At 43.1% G+C, this 24,705-nt stretch overlaps 1 protein-coding gene across 4 annotated transcripts in view; it reads right to left on the bottom strand.

Annotated features, from left to right (window-relative positions):
* The window catches only part of epb41l4a (erythrocyte membrane protein band 4.1 like 4A), a 189,400-nt gene that overhangs the window by 88,426 nt on the left and 76,269 nt on the right, over positions 1-24,705 (bottom strand). For all 4 annotated transcript variants that reach the window (XM_080189021.1, XM_080189022.1, XM_080189023.1 and 1 more), the window contains exons 3-7: positions 21,141-21,245; positions 19,147-19,198; positions 15,806-15,884; positions 13,628-13,725; positions 9,503-9,623 (exon numbers count right to left, since the gene is read on the bottom strand). In XM_080189021.1, coding sequence (XP_080045147.1) covers positions 9,503-9,623; positions 13,628-13,725; positions 15,806-15,884; positions 19,147-19,198; positions 21,141-21,245 — 455 coding nt within the window. The remainder of the gene's footprint in view (positions 1-9,502; positions 9,624-13,627; positions 13,726-15,805; positions 15,885-19,146; positions 19,199-21,140; positions 21,246-24,705) is intronic.

Below are 24,705 nucleotides of genomic sequence, written 5' to 3'. Positions count from 1 at the left end.
ATTATCTAATACAAAGGCACATTAGTTACATTTTGCAGAGTTAAATGTAAATATTGTTTTTTGTTTAGTTAGTCTAACGGTGTGTGTGTGTTAAGTTGATTGGCCATGCAAAACTGACTATTAGTGTCAGGGGAATCAGCAGGCTAAATACATGGGGTTACAGGGATAGGGGCTGGGTGAAATTGTTGTTGGTGCAGGTTTGATGGGCTCTTTCTGCACTGTAGGGATTCTATGTTTCATGGATTGTGGGCATTGCTGGCTAGACCTGCACTTATTGCCCATCCCTAATTACCCTCAAGAAGGTGGTGGTGAGCTGCCTTCTTGAACCGCTACAGTCCATGGGTTATAGGTATATCTTTTCCTCCGCTTCAGCACCGGGTCAGGATCCTCCAACTCAGTCTCTGATGTCGGTGGTACGTAACGGTTCGGTGCCCACGAATGCCAGAGATCTGGTTCCTCGTCCACTTCAGGTGGTAGGGGAAATCGCTGCAGCTTCGTCCCGTGTCCATTTCAGACTCTGAGGTCCCCATCAAGGGTGCAGGAGAGGTGGTACTGGCTTGTCGAGACGGACTCTGCTCATCTCTAGGATTGCAGGATGGACTCAGCTCCAGAGAGTTTGAGGCCGGGACCTGGTCTAGGTGTTTCCTTACTACTGCCTCACCAACATGTACTCGGTGAGTTACTGGTCCGGTCTGGACTCGACTGTTCTGGTGACCCAGACAGGTCCATTTGTATAATTTCTGACCCAAACACTCTCCCTCATTTCAAAGTTCCTCTCTGGGCGAGTGTTGTTGTGGTCCTTGCATTGAGCTTTCTGGAGTCTTTCCACCTTTCCTTCCAGGTTTGGCAATAACAGGCTCAGTCCGGTGCCATCTGCCCATCAGTAACCCTGCTGGCGCAGTTCCCATGGTGGCATGTGGAGTGGTCCTATGGTCAAATAACTACCTTGAGAGTTTTGTCTCTGATGAGGCCACTGGTTGTTTCTCTCAACCCGGCCTTTAACGTTTGAACTGCTCTCTCTGCTAGCCCATTTGATGCCGGGTGATAAAGTGCCATCTTGATGTGCCGGCTCCCATTTGATTTCATAAATTTTGTGAATTCTAGGCTGGTGAACACTGAACCATTATCGGAAACTAACATCTCTGGGATCCCGTGCGTTGCGAATGAGGTGCACAGTTTCTCAACAGTTGTCATCGTGTTTGCCAAGTTTAATTTATAGAGGTCTAACCACTTGGAATGGGCATCTATTATCACCAAAAACATGGGCCCCTTAAACAGGCCTGCAAAATCGACATGTAGTCACAACCACGTTCTGCCTGGCCATTCTCGTGGGTTCAGTGGGGCTGCCGGTGATGGCTCTGTCCTTATTGGCACTTCTGATACTACCAGTTTCGCTATGTGTGCATCCAAACCTGGCCACCAGATGTAGCTCCTGGCCAGCATCTTCATTTTTGATACTCCAGGGTGCCCATAGTGTAGTTCGGCCAGTATGTTCCAATGGCCCTGCCCTGGGACGATGACGGCCTCCCCACAGAAGTACCGCATCTTCTACCATGATCTGCTTCCTCCTGCTCCAGTATGGGTGAAACTGTGGATGGATCGGTCTTTCTAGCTGCCCTATTAGCACCAGGCGCTTTACCTTTGCTAATACAGGATCTTTCTGCAACCATCAGGAGGGTATCCTGAAAGTTTAACATCATCACGGTCTTCTCGTTTCTTAGTACCAATGGTGGGGTATCCGGTAACAATAGTCAGCTTGGCATCGACATTTATCACTCTAGTCCCTGGTCGGTGCTCCAGTCAATACTGAAACGCCGCCAGCAATAATGCCCAATGCTGGATCTGGGCTGACACTATCAGCAGCATTGCTTTGTCTTCCTTCAGAAGGCCCAGCAAGGGGTTATGATCTGTTATTATCGTAAATTTTCACCCATATAAATACTGATGAAATTTTTTCACTGGGAAGATTACCACCAGTCCTTCCTTTTCAATTTAGGTGTATCTTCACTCTACCATTGCCAGTGGCCTATTGGCCACTCTTGTCTGTTCTACCACCTGTATGCCAGGACTGTGCCTACTCCATATGGGACTCATCATAGGTGAGTACCAATTCCTTCTTGGGATCATAAAGTACCAATACATTTTCAGATGAGAGTTGCTGTTTAATTTTCTTGAAGGCCCTGTCTCAGTGGGCTGATCATTCCCAAGTTTGTCCATTTTTTAGCAACTGGTGGAGGGGATCCAGAATGGAGCCCTATTCTGTATGAATTTCTCATAGTACGTTACCAGTCCTAAAAACAACCATTGCTCCTGGATGGTTGTGGGAGGTCAGGGCTTCTTTTATTGCTCACACCCAATCCTCCAGAGGACGTAGGCCCGATTTATCCGCTTTGTATCTGAGGTAGGTTACTTGTGGTGCTAAAAAGACATTTCTCCCTTTTCATACACACTCCTGCTGCTGCAAATCTCCTGAGAACTTCCTTCAGGTTCTGCAGATGTTCCGCGCTTATTTTACCCGTAATGATGACATCATCTAGGTAAATGGCAACCTGTGGTAACCCCTGTAGGATGCTCTCCATGGTCCTTTGGAAAATGGCACAAGCTGATGAAACTCCAAAAGGCAATCTTTTAGACTGGACAAGGCCTTTCAGCGTATTTATTGTGGCAAATTTTTACGAATCCTCTTCCAGCTGTAGTTGCAGGCATGTGTGGCTCATGTCCAGTTTTGTGAATAGGAGTCCTCCTGCCAACTTTGCGTATGGGTCCTCAATTCTGGAAACTGGGCATTTGTCTAGCTGAGTGTAACAATTTATCATTTGTTTGAAATCGTTGCAAAGGGGCACCAAGCCACCGGCTTTAAGATAAGAACCATAGGTGCCGCCCATTCCGCAAACTGGACCGGTTTTATTCTTCCTTCTTGCAGGAATCTTTTGATTTCCACATCGACCTTTTCCCTTAAAGCACATGATACCAGTTGGGCTTTGCAAAATTTTTGCACAGCCTCCAGGTCAACATGCAATTTTGCCTTGACTCCTTTGAATGTCCCTAAAAAAGCCTTCCCGAAAAACCTCCGGATATTTGCTCAGGGCCTCACTCAGGTGGCTATTTTCCAGCCAGAAGATATTTGTCCAATCTAGCTGGATCTCTTTTAGCCAATCTTACCCTAATAGGCTCGGTCCTGAACCTTCCACTAGCATTATTGGGAACCTAATTGTTTCCCATAGGCAACTGGCACATCACTTTCAGTGGTTCCCCCGTATAGGTCCTCAGCCTTGCTGAAGTTTTGGACAAGGCTAAGGGTTGGAGTGCAGTGTGTATCTTATTAAACACTGTCTCCCCTATGACCAATAAGGCTGCGCCTGTGTCAACCTCCATTAAAATTGGACATCCATTCAGTCCCACTGACAATTTGATCGGTTCTGATTTTATCATTGCTACGCACAGTAGCTCTTCTTTGTCAGAGGTAGGGGGAGCTCCAGGTTGTGCATTCTCCCGTCCCTCAGCCTACGTGTTCTTTTCTGCCATGTTGGTTTAGGACACTTGCTTTTCCTCAGTGCAGCTTGACTCTGGCAACTATAGCAATGTTGTGTCGGGCGGGGCTCTACAGGAACTGCTTTCACTCTGGGCTTAATCTGATCTTATCTAGGTGCTGTTCTATAGGCGGACTTGAGCTCCCTCGTATCCAAATCCTTCCAGAGGGCTGCTATGTAGTGGCCTGCCCCATGATGGTAGTCCCCTAACCCAGTCTCCTTCGTGTTGGCCTCTACATCCATCAGGATACCTTGGGGCTCATGCGCTCCGCTTGCCACTTTTCCTAATGACAAGATCAGCTGTAATGCCTGTTTAAAGTACAACTGGGCCTCCACCAACAGGCGTATCTGTATAGTCATATCATTAATTCTGCACAACAACATCTCATTTAGTGTTCCCCGAATAGGCAAGCCTCTGCCAGACATCTTAGCCTTGTTAGGAAACTGATGATTGACTCCTCTGCTTCTTTAAATGTGGAGGAAAAATGGTACCTCTGCAGGATCAGGGGTGGCTTAAGGTCATAATATTCTCGCACTAAGTTTGATAACTCTTGGAAGGACTTTGTATCCAGTGCCTCAGGGAAAGTTAAACTGCACATAATCGCAAAAGCTGTTGGACGACATGCAGTCAGCAGGATAACCTCAGATGAAAAGCAAAGGGTTATGTTGTTTGCCCTGAAGAAATACTTCATTCTTTCCACATGTTGGGCCCAGTCCTCCACTGTGGAGTCAAAAGAGTCCAATTTTCCAAACAGCGGCACGTTTTCTTGACAATGGCCTACCCTCAATATGTGCAGTGATTCAGCAAGTTACTTCAGGTCACTCCTTTTCCCTCATCACCACTGTAATAACTCCACGGAGGCAAAAGTCCCATCACCAAGTTACTTTATTTACACCATACATCTATACACAGCCAGCTCTCCAGTTGCTCCTCGCTAAATGCAGGCTGGGAGTCTGACACACCCACTTTAAATAGGAGCATGAGGCTCTCTGATTTAATCATCAATTAAGACTCATCATTGTTCATACTCTAGCAAGCCAACCTCATTAGCCTGGCTGAAGTCATCACAATTACCATCACTGAATCCCCCACAACCAACAACCTGGGGGTTACCACTGACCAGAAACTGAACTGGACTTGCCATATAAGTGCAAACAGCAGGTCAAAGGCCGGGAATCCCGTAGCAAGTAACTCATCTCCTGACTTCCCCAAAGTCTGTCCATCATCTATAAGGCATAGATCAGGTATAAACAATGAAATACTCTCCATTTGTCTGAATGAGTGCAGCACCAACAACACTCAAGAAACTAGGCACTATCCAGCTCAAAGCAGTCAACTTGATGCTACCCCTTCCACAAACATTCAATCTCTCCACCACTGATGAACAGCTATAAGATGCACTACAGAAGCTCATCAAAGTTCCTTAGGCAGCACCTTCCAATCCACTACCATCTAGAAGGACAAGAGTAACAGATATCTGGGAACACCACCACTTGAATGTTCCCCATAGGTCACTCACCATCCTGATTTGGAAATACACTGTTGTTAGTTCAATGTTGCTGGGTACCCCTCCCTCCTCTCCTCCTCCTGTGGTTCAAGAAGGTAGCTCACTAGCACCAAAGGGCAATTAGGGATAGGCAATAAATGCTGGCCTAGCCAGTGATTCCTTGGCAATTAAGTGGTAATTATATATATGTACACATTTACAGAACAAACATTATTATAGTAAATCCTCAAAGAGATAACCAAATTAATCCTATCATCCAATCTGATGTGAAAAGGAAGGATGTTGTTACAGAAACAAGGTTGAAAATCTGTAGCTCTTCCCAATGTATTCCTGCTATAGAGCTGGATGGAGGGCTGTCCAACTCACCCAAATGTCCTGCTCTAACCTTCAGTGCCATTTCCAGTTTTGTGGGGACAGAACCTCTACCTGTCCCTCACAAGACTATCAACATAAAGGATGTTTGTGCCTAAAGGTTCCTCAGCCTCTGTTACCCTAAGGATGCCTGCAACTTTTCACCCTTATAATATGCTTCCTCAAATTTATCCTACAAACACTTTTCCAATGATAGTATTATCAAGAAATGATGACTTTTTAGTCTTAACATCATTTTTACTCTTGAAATCTACTAGGTCGTGCACAGAAACCACAATCAAAGGATCACACAAGCTTGTGCTAACATTAACTGGGTACGCTTCAAAGACTCTGCCGCATGCTTCAACGTGGTCTAAAATTGCCATTGCCATTCTATGAATGGTTAGCAATCAGAGACTACTTTGTATGTTGCAATCCAATGAGCTGGGGATTATAGAATTGACAACAACAACGAGTCTCAGTGGGATTTTTCACCTGCAAACAGTCCTGTGTTCCGAGTATCTCTTTGTGGTTAAATTACTGACTTCAAATACCGCACATTGCTTTCTGAAGGATAATTGTATGTTTCTGTGTGGTTTCAAGGGGTACTGGCTAACTAATCAAATGAGGAACACAAGATCTGCAGAGGAATCAGAACATGGGGATTAAGCACTATGGTTACATGTCAGTAAAGGTAATTAATTTGTCAGATAACTGACAGATTCAATGTGTCTATAACAGTGTTGAGTACATTTGCAGGGCTTTATTCTGTGTCTCTGGATTACAAGCCCAATGACAATACCATGTTGCCACCACCTCCCCATACTCATCGTCTGAAAGGTCTCACGGAAATTTAATTCCCACAAATAGCAGGACTTTACTGTATCTGAAATGATAGGGGCTGGGAAGACACCACATGAGACCACTGCCTAGTGTCCATTTAATGAGGACAGAGCCAAATAGTCTATTATCACTAAATATTTCATTCATACTTGAAGTAGCAAGAAGGACAAATTATTGGACAGTTAGTGGCACAAAAAGAACCATTTTGTACGAACAGTCAGTATTTCAAGGGCAGTATGGGAGAAGAAATCATAGACTAGACTTACCAAGTCCCCAACTTTTGTCAGAACAGAAGAGAGCAGACTGGCTGCATAGAAATTACTTTCAGACATCAAGGAATCTGGAATGTCTACAGTCATTCTGCATTTACAAGTATTCATGACTGCCTTGACAAGAAAGGGAAACAAAGCTTCTTTTGTGCAAGTTAAGGGGTTGGTTTAAGTTTACCAGAGCTAGAACAGGTGAATAACCAATGGAAAAGGAATCTCAAATGTAAACCAGGTCACTTCCCCAAAAATGAAATGTATCTGCACCACTTTAGTACAGATTCTCAGACTTGCAACTCTTGTAAAAAGTCCATGATTTCTAGTCATTGAAAAAATTCTCTCTTACGCCTTTTGTAATCATTTTTTCTACTGCAACAAATACAAAATGAGATGGAGAGCCTACTGTGTTTGCCAGAGATGTGAAAATAGACTCTTTTCAGGTGATTAATCTAGCAAGTAGTATTGCATTCCAGCTCCTAAAGCAAAAGCACGGATGTCCAATCTATTACAATGAACATTTCCGACAATGTGATGCAAATATCGTCTTACTCATAATTACAGCTAACAAACTTTCTATTCAGTCAGAACACCTCAGGGTCATTCTGGATTAAGGATCAGGAAAGACATTTTATATGCTATTTAATTTGCAGTTTTAACTCTTGACAGCAGTCCCAAGCTTGGTTATAAAACAACAAAGTATATGATGCTGCAGCAGTGACATTGGCAAAAGTGGTGCACTTTACAAAATAGAGATGATATTGATATTGACCTACAGTTGACAACAAAGCAAAGTAAGTCAGATAGGGAGACAGCAATGCTTTTGCAATGATAGCTGAATAATTCATCTCAAGGCTGGAGTCCAACAAAGAAAGTTTATCCAGCTGCAGTTTTGATGAAACAGACCAGACAGAAAATAAGTTAATTTATATAGAACCTTATGTCCAAAGTTCCATACAGCCGATGGATTAATTTTGAATAAATGCGACTTTTGATGTAGCATTATATTTGACTACTGCAAAAACATTTGGCGATATTTATTACAACACGTAGGCCTAAATTTTCAAGATGAGAAGATGACGGGATTAGATCCCCGCTGATTCCAACAACCCCACCGCCATATTACAACCTATGGAGTGTTGATTGCATAAGGCAGGCCATCACTCGGGAGGAAGTCCCAGCCTGGAAAGTTGCCAGCAAATCAGACTGTCTGCCAACTATCCAGTCCCTTCACGCACAGAGCTGCAGTGACACTACAGGGGAGCTGCCTGGCACTATGTCCTAAAAACTGGAGGAGAAGGTAAGTGGCAAAGGTCCCAGGACAGGGAGGGTAATGAATGCCTAGGGTGGGTGTCACGAGGCGGGGAGACGATTGGGGTCTCAAATGGGACAAGATCAGGCTTCCTGTCCAAGGCCCTGCATGCCCCAACATAAAATCTCTACCAGATTGGAGCAGGCAGAAACCTGGGGGGAATCTCGTCCATGCAATTCCACGCTCTCCCACCATTATGAAGTTCTGGCCATATTCACTGTTTTCTGGTTTGACATCATAGTAACACAATTAACCTGATTCAGCCACAGGATAAATCCAAATCTTTGGGCATGCTTTATTCAACTGAATCAACATCAATGTAGTAAATATCTGAGAATTAGATGCATTTTCTATATACTATTCCCATTATTAATTCATATGCCCCACTTATAATTGAAAATGGCAATGTAATTTGTTATAATTTAGTTACATCCTTCCTCCAATGATGCCACTGCAGAACCTCATATTTGTAGGTTCCAGTTCTTTAGCCAGCACTAAAGTTGCTGTACAATACGCTTCATAAGTATAAATTATAGAATCATAGAACGGTTACAGCACAGAAAGAGGCCATTCAATCAACAACATGAGAGTCAGCCTTCTAGCAACTCAGCTAGTCTCACGTCTTGGCTTTTCCTTGTAGCTCTGCAAATATTTTCTCTTCAGGTAATTGTCCGATTCTCTTTTGAAAGCCTCCAATGATTCTGACTGTTAAGTTTCAGCCCATAATTCTTCAGTAAGGTTCAGGGACGAAAATGACTCCTTGACCAGCCCGAGCAAATATTTTCTCCAGTTAGGAGCCCTTCTGGTTTCCACCATACTCCAGCTTGTCCTGTTCTCTGTACCTCTGTCCTAAAAATGTTACATTCATGGGAATAGCTGCTAGTAAATCTGTACCAGCAGAAGCCTTGAAATGAGCAGATTATCCTTCACACTTGCCAAATCACTCCCTGTGGTTTTTGCAACTTGAAAGCACTTAAACACATGTACAATCTTTGCAACTCTTCAAATAAATCAAGCAATAACTAATCTGTAAGTATTTGATGATCCCTTGAAATATCACTGGCCACACTGTTGGTATTAAACCACTGATGCATACATGTTTGGTGTCAAGATCTCCCATCTCTACATACTTCTGACAGACACTCATTACTCGCATGCTAAAGCCCACGTCAGGAAGGCATCAAGTGCGATTTGGCCAGAAGTTTGCATATGTTGTTCACACCACTTTGAAGTTCTTAAGGTCACTCAAAATGCTCAAACAAGAGAAAATGATTCCAATTTTTCACCCCATATCTTTGAATGAAACAGTTAAGCTAACTCAAGCTTGTGGCATTCCAGCACTGTACGATATCTACAGTTATTTGTGATATAACCATCACGCCATATGAAATCAGGTTATCATTTATTTCTTCAAAGAATGTTGTTTGCGAAGCAGGAGTAAATTTTTTAGGCGTTTTCCTTCAGTGTGAAACACTCAAGGGCCGCATCTCATACCACATGTTAGAAAGTCTGCCAGAGCAGTGGTTTCTAGTGAAAATTTTTTGTCATTAATATAAACAACTGTGCTTAATAATAACAAAAGATTGTATTACATCCTTTTCTAGCTAGTTTAGAAACATCCCGTATACATTATAAAATTAGCTACTTCTTCCTGAAGCTTGATTTCTTTGTCAAAAAAAACCAGAATGCCCTTACGTTAATGCTTTATGAAATTGTTCTATTGCTTCTTCAAGGTCCTCCTTCTGATCAGGAACAAAACGATATTCAGATACATAACCCGCTGTGTGTTTATAAGGATCATAGTCTCCAAGTTCAGCTGAATAGAGAGAAAATAATAATCAATCATATTTCTGCATTCACATTTACAACCAATTTAATTAACTGGTATTATTTTAATACCCAGCACTGCAGAATTCATTTAATATTTAGATGCACAGGTATTATAAATCATGAGCACCACACTGTAATTTAGGTTTCCTAATTTAAAAGAAATTAAGACATTTAGCTCTGAATGTTAAAACACTAATACACTATCCGCAATGCAAGTAAACAAAGTTGTTCTCAAAATGCTTGCACTAAGATGTTGATTAATGCTGTCGTGCTCATTGGAAAGTCTGCCAGCATATAGCAAATCTGTCATTTCTGTTCATTTTCATCCATCAGTAACATTGTTCCTTTCTTATTTCTGTCCAATGTGTAGTTCAGTTGTGCCTTCAAAACATTTTGTGGACCTTTACAAAATAAAGATCTAACGATTTTTATGACATGGATTTGTACTTTCCCAATCTGGCAGCAAGTCAAGGGAATCACCAGGCACTCAGCAACATTGACATCATCAAGCAGGATAAACAGCAATAACATTGCGTTAGTCTCAAACTCATAACCAGGATTATATTATTCTTAACTTCCAAATAAATTTTATGGGGAGCTAAATAAGTATTGAAGCATATTTATATGGGATTCAAACAGAAGCATAAACAAACTTAGGAAATATTTTTTCGATCCTATTGGAGAAATTAAACATTTCACAAATGTTAAATTAGTTTTCCAGGACAGATTTGCTTTTCAGGTGTAACAATGAATTTAGCACATTGTTGAGAATGCAGTTATGCTGTGTTCAATACGTAACTTTTTCAAGCATTTTTATAGGGAGATTAATAGCATCAAAGGATGAGGTCACATCTTCAGTAATTTCTACTTGATTGCAGACTAGCAACTCTTAAACATCACATCCGATGGGAAATGTAGAATCAATGACAGCAATTTCTGGATCTTTGCATTTAACTGCAGATTCCACAAGTCACTATACGTTTGAGAGATGTAATGATGGTGAATGCAGGCAGTTACATTTCATTAACAACACAAAATCCAGATCATTATTTAAGGTTCCTCTTTCCCTATGATATAAGCAGATCAGCACTCAGGAATGTTATGCTAATTATCAATTCTTTCCTAACTAATTTTCCAAACATTCTGTGTAAAATAGAACATAAAAAATAAACAATGTTCCAACAAGTCAACAAAAGGGAAAATTTATATGTGTCCCTCAGATACAGGGAATGGTGTTGGCCACTCCTGTATTTACCATCGTGCGGTTTTCTTGCCCTCTTAAATGAGTGGAGGGAAACTGCAGCTGGCAAATGCGCAAATAGAAAATCTCAACACAAAACATACGTGATAGCACAAAATCCCAAAGTCCTGAGCAGAAAGTTACAAGTAAAAAGTAAACCAAGCAGAATTCGACAAACGTACTTTTAGGATGCAGTCAGACATAGCACTGCACAGAAAGAGCTGGCAATGCAAGCACTGATCTTTAGTGAAATATAATAGCAACTGAAGTTTAGTCAGAGCATGCACTGATCCAACTCATTTTCCAGCTAATTCACATTACACAGTCCTATAACACTATGAAGACATGTAAAGCTCCTGTGAATTAAAGCCAATATGTAGGTATGCATGAGTGGAAAGCATTAGAAGCTGCATAATAGTTTTTTAAAGGATTAGCTTATAACAAAAATGAATCAACCTGTCTAATTTAAGTTCTAATTTTCAAGTTGATGTTAACTGTTCCACATGTACATTTCATCTTACAAGTCATTTCAGGTCACTGGCAGAATTTTCCTGTCCCGCCCGCCACAAGAATCATAGTGGACAGGACAAAAACCATGCAAGGTCCGTTGACCTCGGGCAAAATTTTCCAGTATTGGGGCGAACCTGGCCAGAAAATCCCGCCCCATGGTCACGATTCTCCCATTCTCCCCGGAGATTCTAACATTGGCAGACTCATGGAGTTACCACGCATGTTCGTGCCCCACTAATGTCTCCCAGCACCAGGAATCTGTGGGAAGACAAAAATCCATTTTCATTTGCAAATAACCTAAAAGTGATTAGTGGGCCCAGGACTGAAGTTTCCTGGCCCGATAGTATCTCCCACTGCCAGAATGGTTCGTTCCAGTGGTGTTTAGGGTAGCTTCCCACTAACGGGGAACTATCAACCCCGAGTGTAGGGAGGCCAATCGAGGCCCCCCACAGGGTCAAGCGGCAGGGTGGAGGGTGCCCCTGGGCATTGGCCCTGGCAGTGCCAGCCTGTGCTCCCAGCACTGCCCAACAGGCAAAGTGCCAATGCCCAAGGGGCACACTGGCACTGCCCACTGGGCAAGGAGCAAAGCCAAGGGGATGGGGCATATGGGGCTAGGCCTGATGGGAGCGGTCAGTGGGGGTGAAGGTCCTGCTGCCAGTCTGCATAGGGATCGGAGGGTGAAGGAGGGAGGGCAGTGATTGGACCAGCTGGGGGGAAGGAGGGGGGTCAGTCAGCTGGAGGCGGTCGGCACTGCGGCGGGGGGCTGGGGGTGGTGTTGGGATTCCCGAGGGGGGGTGGGTGGGAGGCTGGAGATTGGAGCAGGCCCAGGAATGGTCCAGGGAGCAGGGGGATGGGCCAGTGATTGAGCTGGCCAGCAATTGAGAGGTTTTCAGTGCGGGGCCACTGCGCATGCACCGCTCTCAGCACTGACGGATCACTGCATGTACCGTGACCTGCTCAGCACGCTGATTTCAGCCTCTCCAGTGGGGATAGGCCCCCTGGTTTATAATGATATTCATATGGTGGTCCCTACAGAGTGTGGGAAATTCTTCTCTGAACTCCCACTGAAAAACCAGTGTAAGTTACTTCACTTTTCACATGAGCTCATGCTTAGAAATGTTATTGGTAGAATTCCACCCCACATCTCTGTATTTCTCTCACCATGGAAAACTGACTGTGGCCTCAATTTTCACAACGCTAGAAAGGCTCTATATGCTTTTGTCAAAATGGTACCAGAGTCGTGATTCCAGCAAACCGCCATCCCCGCAGCAGCCTGCAAATGCGCCTCACACACACAAACTTGCATTCACGATTTTTGGAGCAATGGGGGCAGGTTATAGTTTGCTTTCTACTGTCTCCACAAATTCCCTAAGCTTAGTTTTCTAAAATATTAACATATTACCCCAATTTGGAATCAATAAAATTTAAACAGTCTGCCCTGTTTACTCACAACTCCTGTAAGATGCTTGAATGCCTTTGAACCTCTTTTGAAAGACAATAATTCCGCAACAATTTCAAACTTTACACCCTGAAAGTAAATTTCAAACTTTCTCTGCTTACCTGTAAATTAAATCCCACTATAAGGCCTCATTACAAATTACTCTTTCATTACTCACATTCACAGCTTTCCTTACCTACACAGATTTTATATATATAACACATTAACAATATAAAATGTACACATACCATTACAGTGTTCCTACAACACATGAACTGCAACAATTCAGCAAAGGAGACTTGGCGAGTTGCTGAGGTTTTGTGAGATCAGGCATTTCTCCATACCTGCACTCCTGAATCGGGTGTGAAAATCTGGCCCTCTGACACTACCAGTTATAATACTCAGAACTTTTCACTGTATTGGGATATACTGGCTCAGATTTCCAGTTTTTACACCCCTGTTACACACTGCGAGCATATATCAAGATGTTCCAAATCCCCAACCTGTGATTTTCTGACAATTAAAATTAACAGTCAAACTCAGGGATTGGGAAACAGAATTCCTAAATAAATGCTCCGAGAGTGCAAAGGGAGCATCTGAATGAAAATCAGGAGCCTTCCAGACCTAATGAAGCAGAAAGTCCAAAGCAACTATTTTTCCTACAGGTCTAATACACGTTGTTCTTCAATGGAGTTAACTTAGAGTTTTTTAAACAGACGAGTGTTAATAGTATAGCCACTTTAACAGTAATCCTTCATTAAAGCTCATATAACATATAAAACTGTTTGAATGGTCCACTTACATTGGATAGCATAGGCACCCAGTTGTGCTGCAATGTTTAAAGAACAAGGCAATCGACCTTGAAGGACATCCTGTTTGACCTGAAGAAAAAACTGGTATCTAAAATGAAAAAGAAAAAGATCAATTAAGAAACTGTAAACCTGGACCTCATCAACGTAGCCAACTTCTCTGTTAAATCAATCTATAATTGGAAAACAATCTCTTGGCTGGGATTTAATTTGGGAGATAGGGTCTCACCTACTGGCTGGAAAATCAGTGGGAGGCCCACATTGTTTTGTCTGGGGAACCTGACATGATTATATTTCAATCAGGTAATTGTCTGGGCAGTGTCAGACCTCTTATCTGTTTAAGCACCCACTAGGGTGGGGATCCTGCTCTTCAGTAACGGCACTGCCCCAGGCCTTCACCAGGAATTGCCAATAGATCCCTGGAGAGAGGAGAGTGTGGGGCAGGATGGAGGTCACAGGAAAGTGGTCAAAATCAAGGGCAGGAGTGGAGGGCTTTCTGTGGTGATCCCCACTTCTTGATGCTGGGTTCGTCAATTGGGCACAGTTTGTGAATGGGGGTCCTACACATAATCACTGTCAGTGTTTGCTGGACAGCCTCTCCAAGTGGTGAGCCCCCACCAACTACTGGTTATATACCAGTGGTGTTGAAATGAGGCTCTTGGCTTAGGGGCCTCAACTGCCGTCGGATGGGAAGGCTGCCAGCAAGCATTTCTGTCCCAGACTTGATTAGAGGGAGACGGTGGGTGGCAGGATCTCCACCCTACACTTCCTGCCCAATCACATAACCCCCTGCCTCCAGGCTCAGCTGGGAGGCCATTAAGTTCCACCCATGCGCTCTGTTTTACTTATCTCAATGCTCTTAGACAATTAAAACATTAAAATAATCTGAGAAGACAACGATACTGGAACAGTTTTCTTCAGAGGAAACACACTTGTCCCTTTAATGTTGAAATTAATTGATGATTTGTTGCAATTCCAGAAATAATAGTACATTATTGAAGCGACCTGTAGTGTCAGGCCCTGTGCTACCTCCACTTGTATGTGCACCAATCCATTTCAATGGGAGGCAGTGTTAGGCCTAATCGAGAGCTGCTCATTCCATCAAAAAATATACTTGTTTACATCCACTAAATACCCAAATGGCTCTTGATCAGACCCAGCTCAATCCACTGAAGTGAACAACGTAATCCAGATACAGAAGGGCCTGAACCCATGCACCACATTCCTATCCCTCCCAACAATCTCTGTCACCAGAGCAGTTGAGGAGAGAAGCTGAAAAATGATAGGTTTTTACAATTCACTAATATTAAAGCTACCTGTTATTTGAGATGAGAAGGACTATTTTAAGACCAATTTTTAAGCAAGATTGGTAGCATGGGTTAGCATGAATGGGGCACGGAGAGTGTGTGGGGAGTGAAGGGGTATGTGGGGTGAGGAATCAAGGACTTTGTGCTTTCTTGTCTTTATTGTAACTGGAATAAATTCCTAGGATACCAGGGCAAGCCATTTAACCAGCCCACCTCAGCACCCAGCAGCCCCTGTAACTGCTTCAACACTGTTTTGGGGGAAATGGGCTTTACGCAAGTCAACACCCCTCTGCATTCTCAGAATGAAAATCCAAAGATCCAAGGCACGTTTGCCAAACATTTCTGACTGACTTTCCTGCCTTGCCCTTATCATATGTATCACCATTCGCTTCCCCAGTGGGGCAGAACTTCAGTGAGAGATGGAAATTATAAATTTACAGCAGGGGGTGAAGTCAAAATTAAGTATTACAATTTGACCCACTATGGGTGCTAAATAAACTTTTTTCCTTTCACACAGTCCAGGTAGATATTAAAGGTTTCATATAAATTGGTTACTGCCTGCAATAGAAATAAAAAGAGCAGAAATGGAATCACTGCCAAACACTCTTAACAATCCGCACTCACAAACTAACTCCCCCAGTTCCTGCAATTCCATCTTAATAATACTTCTCTGTAAAATCTGTTGCATGCAAGAAATGTTCCTACTTTTCAATCCATTCATTTAAAAACAATTTTCAAAAGGCAAATTGTAAAGGTAATTTAAACTGGCTTTCCAGCACTCTGTCAAGTCTACTGAGCAGAAAAACACAATGTTCAGTCATATATAACTTAAAAAACAAAGTCTTTTTTTTAACATCTTGTTACCTTGTTATTTCTTCTTTAAGTTTACAAGGATCTTCTGCATAGAACTTTACACCAAAATATAATGTATAGGGTGGGCCAGCTACAAAAAATAAAAGGAACTTTGAAATAGGATGCAATCATATATATGGATGTTTTAAACTTTTAAAATTCACATATATACTTAAAATTCCAACGTCTATAATATTCTGATGTGCTGCCGCAAAAGATAGATTTCAATGTGAACAGTCCGTGACAAAGGAATCAAACCAGTTAATCAATGATGAATTAGTCACATTGTTCAAAATCGTATCAAGTGAGTAAAAGACATGGGGCCATCCTCCCAGCCCTCTGAGCTGCTATTGTAGCGCAGCGGAGACTGTTTTGCGGACTACCCGGTGGGCACCACAGCCTCCATGCGTCTCCAGCAGCCAGGTTTCCTGCACCGTCAGATACGCGCCAACAATCAGTGCGGAGCTGCTTAATGTAGACCTTCATTTTAATATCATTTAAATGCCATTAGCGAACCCGGGATTGAAATCTCCAGGACTGCCAGCCATTCCCCCACCCCCGCCAGGAGTATTTCACTCCAGCAGTGTTTAGTATAGCTCCCCACATGTGGGGAGCTGACAGCCCGACCCCACTGCAGTGAAGGAGGGATGATCGAGGCCCCCCACCCCCCCCAAGAGGGTTGGGCACCCAGAGGAGTGCCTCCTTGGCAGTGCCAGGCTGGGCCCCCAGCATTGCCCAAGGGACAAAGTGCCAATGCCCAGAAGACATCTTGGCACTGCCCACCAGGCTTGGAACAATGCCAAGGGAGCAGGGTTTAATGGGGGGGGACAGGACTTCTGGGTGCGATTGGTGGGGGTGGGGGTCTCACTGCCACTCTACGTGTAGGGCTGAGTGAGTGGCCCTGGGGGGGGGGGGGAGGAGAGTAGCCTGCTTTTGGGGATGGAGGCTGCAGGGGGAGATTGGGACTGAAGGGGGGCTGGGGGGTGTCAAGGCTGACAAGGACATGTTGTAGTCTCAGAGGCGCGGGGTGCATGAATTGAGTGAGTGGCACAGAGGGGCGAGCAGAGGAAGGCTGAGACCACAGTGAGGACAGGCTGCCAATAACACTGAATTTGACCCGGCCAATCAAAAAACAGACCTGACCCCCGAATTCCAGTTGATAATGAGAATTCTGATTGATAGGGCGCTGGATAACAGAAAGTTTACTGTATTGTTCATCCTTAGTGGTGGTTATACACTGAACTCTCATTTAAGGCTTGTTTCAGAAAAACAGAACATAATACATTGAGACTCCAAATCAGTGTAGACCAGCATTGCTCTTTTTAAGCAAAAATACGATTCCAAGCATGAAGCATGTGGCAAGTTGATCAGAGGATAGAATGAGAGAATATTAGGATTTAATTACAACTTTAGTTCGGAATCTTTAGCCTCAAAAATATGTTGACATGACCTGGACAACCGGTGATTAGCGCAATACTGCCCAAATCAAATCTCACCAATTCAAATATGTCTGAGACACTTCTGGGGACAGATAAAGCAAATCCAGGAAAATACCTGGAGATAACCAGGACAAGGCGGTCACTGTCCGTGTGGAGTTTGCAGGTTCTCCCCATGTCTGAGAGAGTTTCCTCTGGTGCTCCAGTTTCCTCCCATAGTCCAAAGATGTTCGGGGTTAGGTGGATTGGCCATGCAAAATTGCTGCTTAGTGTCCTGGGATGCATAGGCTAGCGGGATTAGCGGAGTAAATATGTGGGATTACAGGGATAGGGACAGGGTGGGATTGTTGTCGGTGCAGACTCGATAGGCTGAATAGTCTCCTTCTGCACCGTAGGGATTCTATGATGATTCTATGAAGACAGCAAGGATTCTGGTCTGTGAAGGACTCAGATCAGCAAGTATTTTGTTCATACAGAGGACTGAAGGGATGTCAAGAGGGAAAATTGAGACAAGGGTAGACGTTCATCAAATAAGCACAAAGGTGCTGTAATTAAAAGCTATGAAGATTGATTTTGTAGAAGGATCAAATCAAACATCCTGAAGGATTTTCCTCAACCAATCCCATCTTGATTGCCATCAATTTTACCCATGTTAGCTGTGATATAACACCAAACATCCTGTCATGCTTCTGAATCTTTTGGCAACTTTTTCACTGAAGGGACTGGGAAAAAGATGCTCTCCGTGTGGTTAAAGTGTTGTGTATTCATGCAACTTACACTTAAATTCTGTGTAAAAAAAATGAGGTTGTTAAGATGATAATTAGTTTGTTACTGTATAGAATATAAAAAATAATCAATTTGTCAGGCAACGGAAAACCACTTCACCCCCATCTCTCAGCCAGTCTTTAATGGTAGGGATAAAGAGAAAACGGCAGTCGTTGGAAATTTGTGAAAATAGAAGAATATCAGTTTATTAAAGAAAAAAGGCTTTTCATTGCATTGGAGTGATAGGAAACGCTGAAGGATGGTTTAAAACACTGTTCAAGTCAATCAGGATATCTCATAGATATGCAGCAGTGTTTATTTTGCAGTACTACAAATAAATCGCACAGATTGAATTGATCAGAATGGAGGTTCCTTCAGTTTGCTTCTGTGAAACACAGCCGTTTAATAATTCATGTCTGGCTTCATCTCATTGCTTAGTCGACATTGAAGGGATACATACTGATATCACCACCTGATTTGCAAACAGAAAGCAGATTCCAGCAACTTGCACAAAAGATGTTTAGAATGCTTGAGAAAAAGACTTCAATTGATATAGCACCTTTCACAACGTAGGAATATCCCAAAGCATTATATATTCAATGAAGTACTTCTGAAGAGCAGTTACTGTTGTCATGCAGAAAATACAACCAATTTGTGCACAGCAAACTCCCACAGACAAAAAGGTGATAATGACCTGCTAATCTGTTTCTGTGATGTTGATTGAGGGATAAATATTGGCAAGAACTCCCCTGATGTTCCATTGGATCTTTTATATCCACCTGCGAGAACAAATGGGCCTTGGTTTAACATCTGTTCCAGAAACTCACGCCTCTGATTCTGAGATTTACAGCAGACCCAAATATGTAACACTAACAATTGAAGTAATTTGAATGGCCCAGGTCAATAAACCAATTTGTCATAAAAAGTTTGCCAAAAGACTGATGTACTACTTTTCACATGTATTTGAACCCCAAATATATCAGTTCATTTGAGAGAGAGTAAAACACAAAATGATCTGCATTGTTTTGGTCATGTGGTGCAAAGAGGCTAAAAAATACACAAGGGCAACAGTCCGTGAGCTGTCAATCTACTTTCACTAGCACTGGAAAGGAGCAAATGTTTGTTGCAAGAATTGATTGAAGCATTACTTACTGTTTATGAGGTCTTTGTGTTCAGCAAGCGTTTTTGTGGGATCCAGCCAATACTGTGTAAAATAAATCAGGTATGCCTCATTTAGATGGATTCATTTGGCAATGTAATAATAGATTCAGAAATAAGTCAAATTCATTTCATAGCAGTAACGTGTGAAAGCTTTTAAGAAACAAAAATTCCCATTGTCAGCATTATCATGTATTCTGATCTGTTCAGATTTGAAACATATTACATTTGCATATAAATAGATTTAGAGTCTTTATTGGGAAGATGGGTAATTAAGTAATTCTTTTCTTCCTTTTCCTTCTCATGGTCTTCCCAGACTATCCTGATCAGGCAAGTCAAGTCCAGAGGAAACAAAGGTACAGATGATGGTTTCAGCAGCAGATTAGCTGAGGCAGGGATAGAGTCAGGCGATGCGGCACAGATGGAAATAAGTGGTATCAGTGATTTCACAGACATGTGGTTGAAAGCTTATTGAGGGGTCTAACATGACACCAATGTGGTGAACAGTCTGGGTCAGCATTTGACACATTTCGAAGAGAAGGATGGAATCAGTGGCTGGGGGGCAGAGGTTGTGGTGAGATTCAAAAACTCAATGGCTTCAAATGTCCCAGTATTCAAAAGAACCTAAGAAACAGGAACAGGAGGTGGCCTTCAATTAGAGGAAATTTCTGCTCATTCAGATTGGATGTCAGACAAGCAACCTGACAATTTAGAGAGAGTGGAGGAGGGATTGAGAGATGTGGCAGTAAAATACAACTGTGATCAGTGATATGTGGAAGCGGATGTTGTGTTTTGTTTTTGGATGATGTCACTGAAGAACAGCTTGCACAAGAAGGAGGAGAGGTCTGAGGATATACCTGGAGGGACTCCAGAGATAACGGTGTGAGAGTAGGAAGAGAAACCAATGTAGGTGATTCTCTGGCTATGATTACAAAGGTAAGAACGGGACTAAATGAGTGCAGTGGCACTCAGTCGGATGACGGAGGGGAAGTTGTGTAGGATGGTGGTATAAACAAGCATGGCAAAGACTGCAGACAGGTCGAGAAGTAGAGGAAGGATAATTTCCCTTTTGTGACAAAGACATTTAGAACTTTGATAACAGTTATTTTGGCATTGGCAGGGGTTGAAATCTGATTGGAAACTCCAAACAGCACCAAGACCATGAATCCAGCTGATGCAATGTACAGGTTACAATCCTTGTACCTGAGTGAAGAAGTCAGAGGGATCTGATATAAGACATTGAAACTCATGTCTCATTTCAATGAGACTGATGAGCTGCTGATGAGACAGGTTTGTTGTTGTCATGCCTTAAAAGGTAGTCTTCATGAAACATAAAGTAACAAAATTCATATTCTAGAAATGATAATCACATTTTCTGTAGAAGCACCACAAACAGAATAAATTGATGAAGGCACGTATGATGCAATTGGAGAAATATTTTCAATGAGTGGTGTTTGTGTTCTTTTAATCAGTGCTGGAATTTAAAATGCTGGTCAAATATCCAGACCTCAATTCAACTGTTTTCTGCCACTTTCTCCCAGAGTTGGGATGATGGTAGATTTTGGCATGTAAACTTTACTACTTCCAATGTTAACATTAATGAAATCAGTTGGGAAAGTCTTTTTTCGCTCTGCTCATATTGAATTTGTTGCTTATTATTCCTGCCGTGCCACATCAAGAGACAAGATAACTCATCCAGCCAAGGCAAGTAGGTATAACTGACAGCTTCAATGACAATCACATAGGATGATGCAAATTGATGGCACCAATTATACTGTCTATGCTACAAAGCTCCTATTGTTCTAAAAGTATATTTAAATTATTCAACTGCAATATTTTCTCATTTAACACATAGATGAAGTTGAAAAATAATGCAGTGGCTGAAATATTTAATTCTGTCAAAAATTACCAGTATTTTTTTTACTATAAATTACAGCAGCTGCCTTCCTTGAACCCTCACTGCCATCTCACCTGTTTTTATGACTCACCGTTTGGTGGCTCCTGTCACAATAACGCAAACCAAAGTAGTCTGTCTCCATTAGGTTTGCATGTCTGAATACGTAATCCAAAACCACAGACCCCTTGGTAGACTTCTGTCGGAAAAATTGAAAGACACATAGTTAGACAAATCCTACTGGGGAAGGCAGAAAAGTATCGTCCAAGAGAGTTTGAATGTGTGAGGAAATTGCCAGCATAGGATTAACGACAACAACTGACATGACATAAATAAACAAAACACGTGACACAAAATTTGGCAGCAACAGGCAGTGTGAACAGAGACATGGCTTTTAATGGGATAAAAATTACATTTCTGTGATCATGTCTATTTTCAATAAGAAAAGTCAATGGCCACGATTTTCCACACCTGACTGTGACAAGATAGCACTGAGGGGGGTCCTCAGGACAAGGGCCCTAGTACTGGTGTGGGGTGGGATGGGAGAGGCAGGCAAGGCAGAAATTATGTCCGTTCAAGTAACACAAAATCCTAATACCTGTGATTGCTCCTGGTGGGCGTAGAACTGTCACTGAGAGAAATGCTCAGAACCCCTTCCATTGTAGTCATTCAGGTTTTGAGCAGTAAACCTCATGGTTCAATCTAACCACGAAGCCTTGGAAGGCAGTCTAAGATAATATCTACCTGCAAGCAACAACCAGCATCACCAAAGTCTGTGATTGTCAAAGGCACTGGTTACTCACATATGGCACCTCAGAGACAGTGCGCATCCGCTGCCAGTGTCAGTGAAAGTGATTGTGATGCTCAATTCCTATGGCAGTGGCTCCTTCCAGAGCTCCATTGGTGACCTGCATGGGATCTCTCAAACCTCCACCTACAAATGTATCCAGGTGGTCACAGACAACATCTTCACCAAGGAACACAACTTTGTCAATTTTGGTCGAGATTAGGCAAGCCAGCAATCAAGAGCACTGGGCTTTGTGGTTTTGCACAGGCGCAGGGTGCCAGCAACTGCACTCACGTGGCTCTAAGATCTCCACGGCAACCATCGGTCCTGTATGTGAACTGCAAGGGCTTCCACTTGCTCAATGCTCAGCTCATCTGCGAGTATAACAAATGGATTATCCGGGTTCGTGCACGATGCACAGGTATATCCATGACTCATACTTTCTCAGCAGGTCTCAGATCCCTGACATCTTCCAGGATCCACAAAGCTTTCTTACCTCCTAGGGGTAAGGAATATCCACAGAGCGTATAGCTGATTATGCCCAACAGTGACCTCAGACTCCACTGAGAGAATGCACAAGGCTTATGTTTCAAACCAGACTTTGATGGTGAACATGATTGGAATCCTTAAAATGAGTTTTTGGTGAATTGACTGATCTGGTAGAACTGATGTCCTGGACCAAGGCCAATGCTGACCTCAATGTGATGGCATGCCAGCATGATCACCTCAGACTGAAAGCTTACAGACTCCTCAATTGTGCCTTGCAATCTGAGGAGTGTGGCAGACATCACTTCCAGATTTCTCCAAGCCTGTCTTTGCAGCTCCAGTAACTGAGGTAGAGCCAAGTGTAGACAGTCCTCAACTGACTTGGAACCAGTAGACTCTTGGCTTCCAGTTGTCAAGTGTCAGCCTCCTAGGAGGTTCCTGCCACCGCATGCTGTGGATCAGACAGAGCAGTGTGCTCGCCAGTTTGTGACCCAAGGCCATTCAAGTATTATGTCCCACCAAAGTGTCTCTTTGTGCAGGGTGTAGGTGAGCACTGTGACAGGACTTCAATTAGTGTATCACCAAATGAATCTTCAATGTGTCTTTGGGCCTTGAGTAAAGGACTTGACTTATAGACACTTGGCTGCTTCCCAGATGTGCCTGTGAAAGAAGAAATCATTACACATGGCTGCGGACTGCAGAATAGGAGACATCCCTCACAGCATGGCTGTCTGATGGATGTTTTAGTGCAGGATCCTCACTTGATTGAGCTCCGCTGACCTCACCATCAGCACTGGAATGGTCCACATCCTTGCTGGCCAGTTGGGTTATTCTGTTCTGAAGGTCAGTGAGGATGTTCAGTTTAGGCATTCCACCACCAGTCTGAGATCGCTCCCTCTGGTTATGAGTTGACTTGTCCTGCATGATGACAGGTGAAAAGAATGTAAGCAGGATGGCTGCCAGGTGAGGAGGGGCCCTGACATGTGTGGGTGGTGAGTGGTGCCATGGATTGGATTGGACACAGCCTGCTGAGGAGATGAAGGCGTGTGTGAGTGTGACTAATGATGTCCCATGAGCTGGCAGTGGATGAGATCCCTGTAGACATTTAGAACAGAATAACCCAACTGGTTGGCAAGGATGCGGACTGTTCCTGTACTGATGGTGAGGTCAGCGGAACTCAACCAAGTGAAGATCCTGCAATAAAACATCTGTCAGATAACCACGCTGTGAGGGGTGTCGCCTGTTTCGCAGGCCACAGCCAGGTATAATGATCTCTCCTTTCTTTCACAGGCACACCTGGGAAGCAGCCAAGGGTGTCTACAAGTCAAGTCCTTTACTCAAGGTTTGAGTGTGAGAGTTGAGAGTGATGAGAGGGTGATTGGCAGAGCAAAGTAGTTCATTCATTTTCTTCCTGCACTGGGAAGCTGACCACCACTGCCCAAGACTGCAAGAAACTACAAACGGTTCTGAGCGAAGCCTAATCCATCGCGCAAACCAGCCTCCCATCCATTTACTCCGTCTCCACTTCCCGCTGCCTCAGAAAAGCAGCCAGCATAACTAAGGACCCCATGCACCCAGACATATCCTCTTCCACCTTCTCCTGTCAGGAAAAAGATACAAAAGTCTGAGGTCATGTACCAGCCGACTCAAGAACTGCTTCTTCCCTGCTGTCATCAGACTTTTCAATGGACCTACCTCACACTAAATTAATCTTTCTCTACACCCTAACTGTGACTGTAACGTTACGTTTCCTTCTCTATGAATGGCACGCTTTGTCTGTATGGTGTACAAGAAACAATGTTTTTCACTGTATGTTAATACATGTGACAATAATAAATCAAATCAAATCACTGCTGTCACAATCTCTCATGCTGGATGGATGAGGTTCTTTATCCAGAGTGGGAGTGAAGGAATTGGCACTGGATGACTATTCTGTCTAGTAGATGCTCGAGAGAAGTCACTGAATTTGGGGGTAGCATTTTTTTTTGTTTCAGAGCCCATAATTTTCCAGAGCCTTTCCATCCCTTACAGATTGTTAGCTCCTGCAGTAATGGCACCCTTTAAATATGGTGCTTGGGTTATCAAAGACCTGAGGTCATGGCAGTGTGGGTGAATCAGAGGCCACTCCCCTGGTGATCTGGCATGAAACCCACTTCTCCCGCCCAATTTCAGACTTTGCCTATTTCCGAGGTGATTCCACCTAGTGTCTACATTAATGAAAATGACTATGTAAACCTTGTCATGCTATATTTATGTTCTTCTGCAAGCTGAGAAATGTGGTGCCTCAGTTTTGTACTTCCAGCTCCTCAGTCTGCCCCTGGCAAATACTATTTGTGTACTTCTCAAATTGCCAAATTATTTGCTATTTAACCATAAATAATTTCAT

The sequence above is a fragment of the Carcharhinus amblyrhynchos genome, chromosome 5 (assembly GCF_965287045.1).
Source record: "Carcharhinus amblyrhynchos chromosome 5, sCarAmb.v2.hapA, whole genome shotgun sequence".
In the NCBI taxonomy this organism is placed as follows: Eukaryota; Metazoa; Chordata; class Chondrichthyes; order Carcharhiniformes; family Carcharhinidae; genus Carcharhinus; species Carcharhinus amblyrhynchos.
The sequence above is the reverse complement of the archived record's forward strand: the minus strand, read 5'-3'. Positions and strand labels throughout refer to the sequence as shown.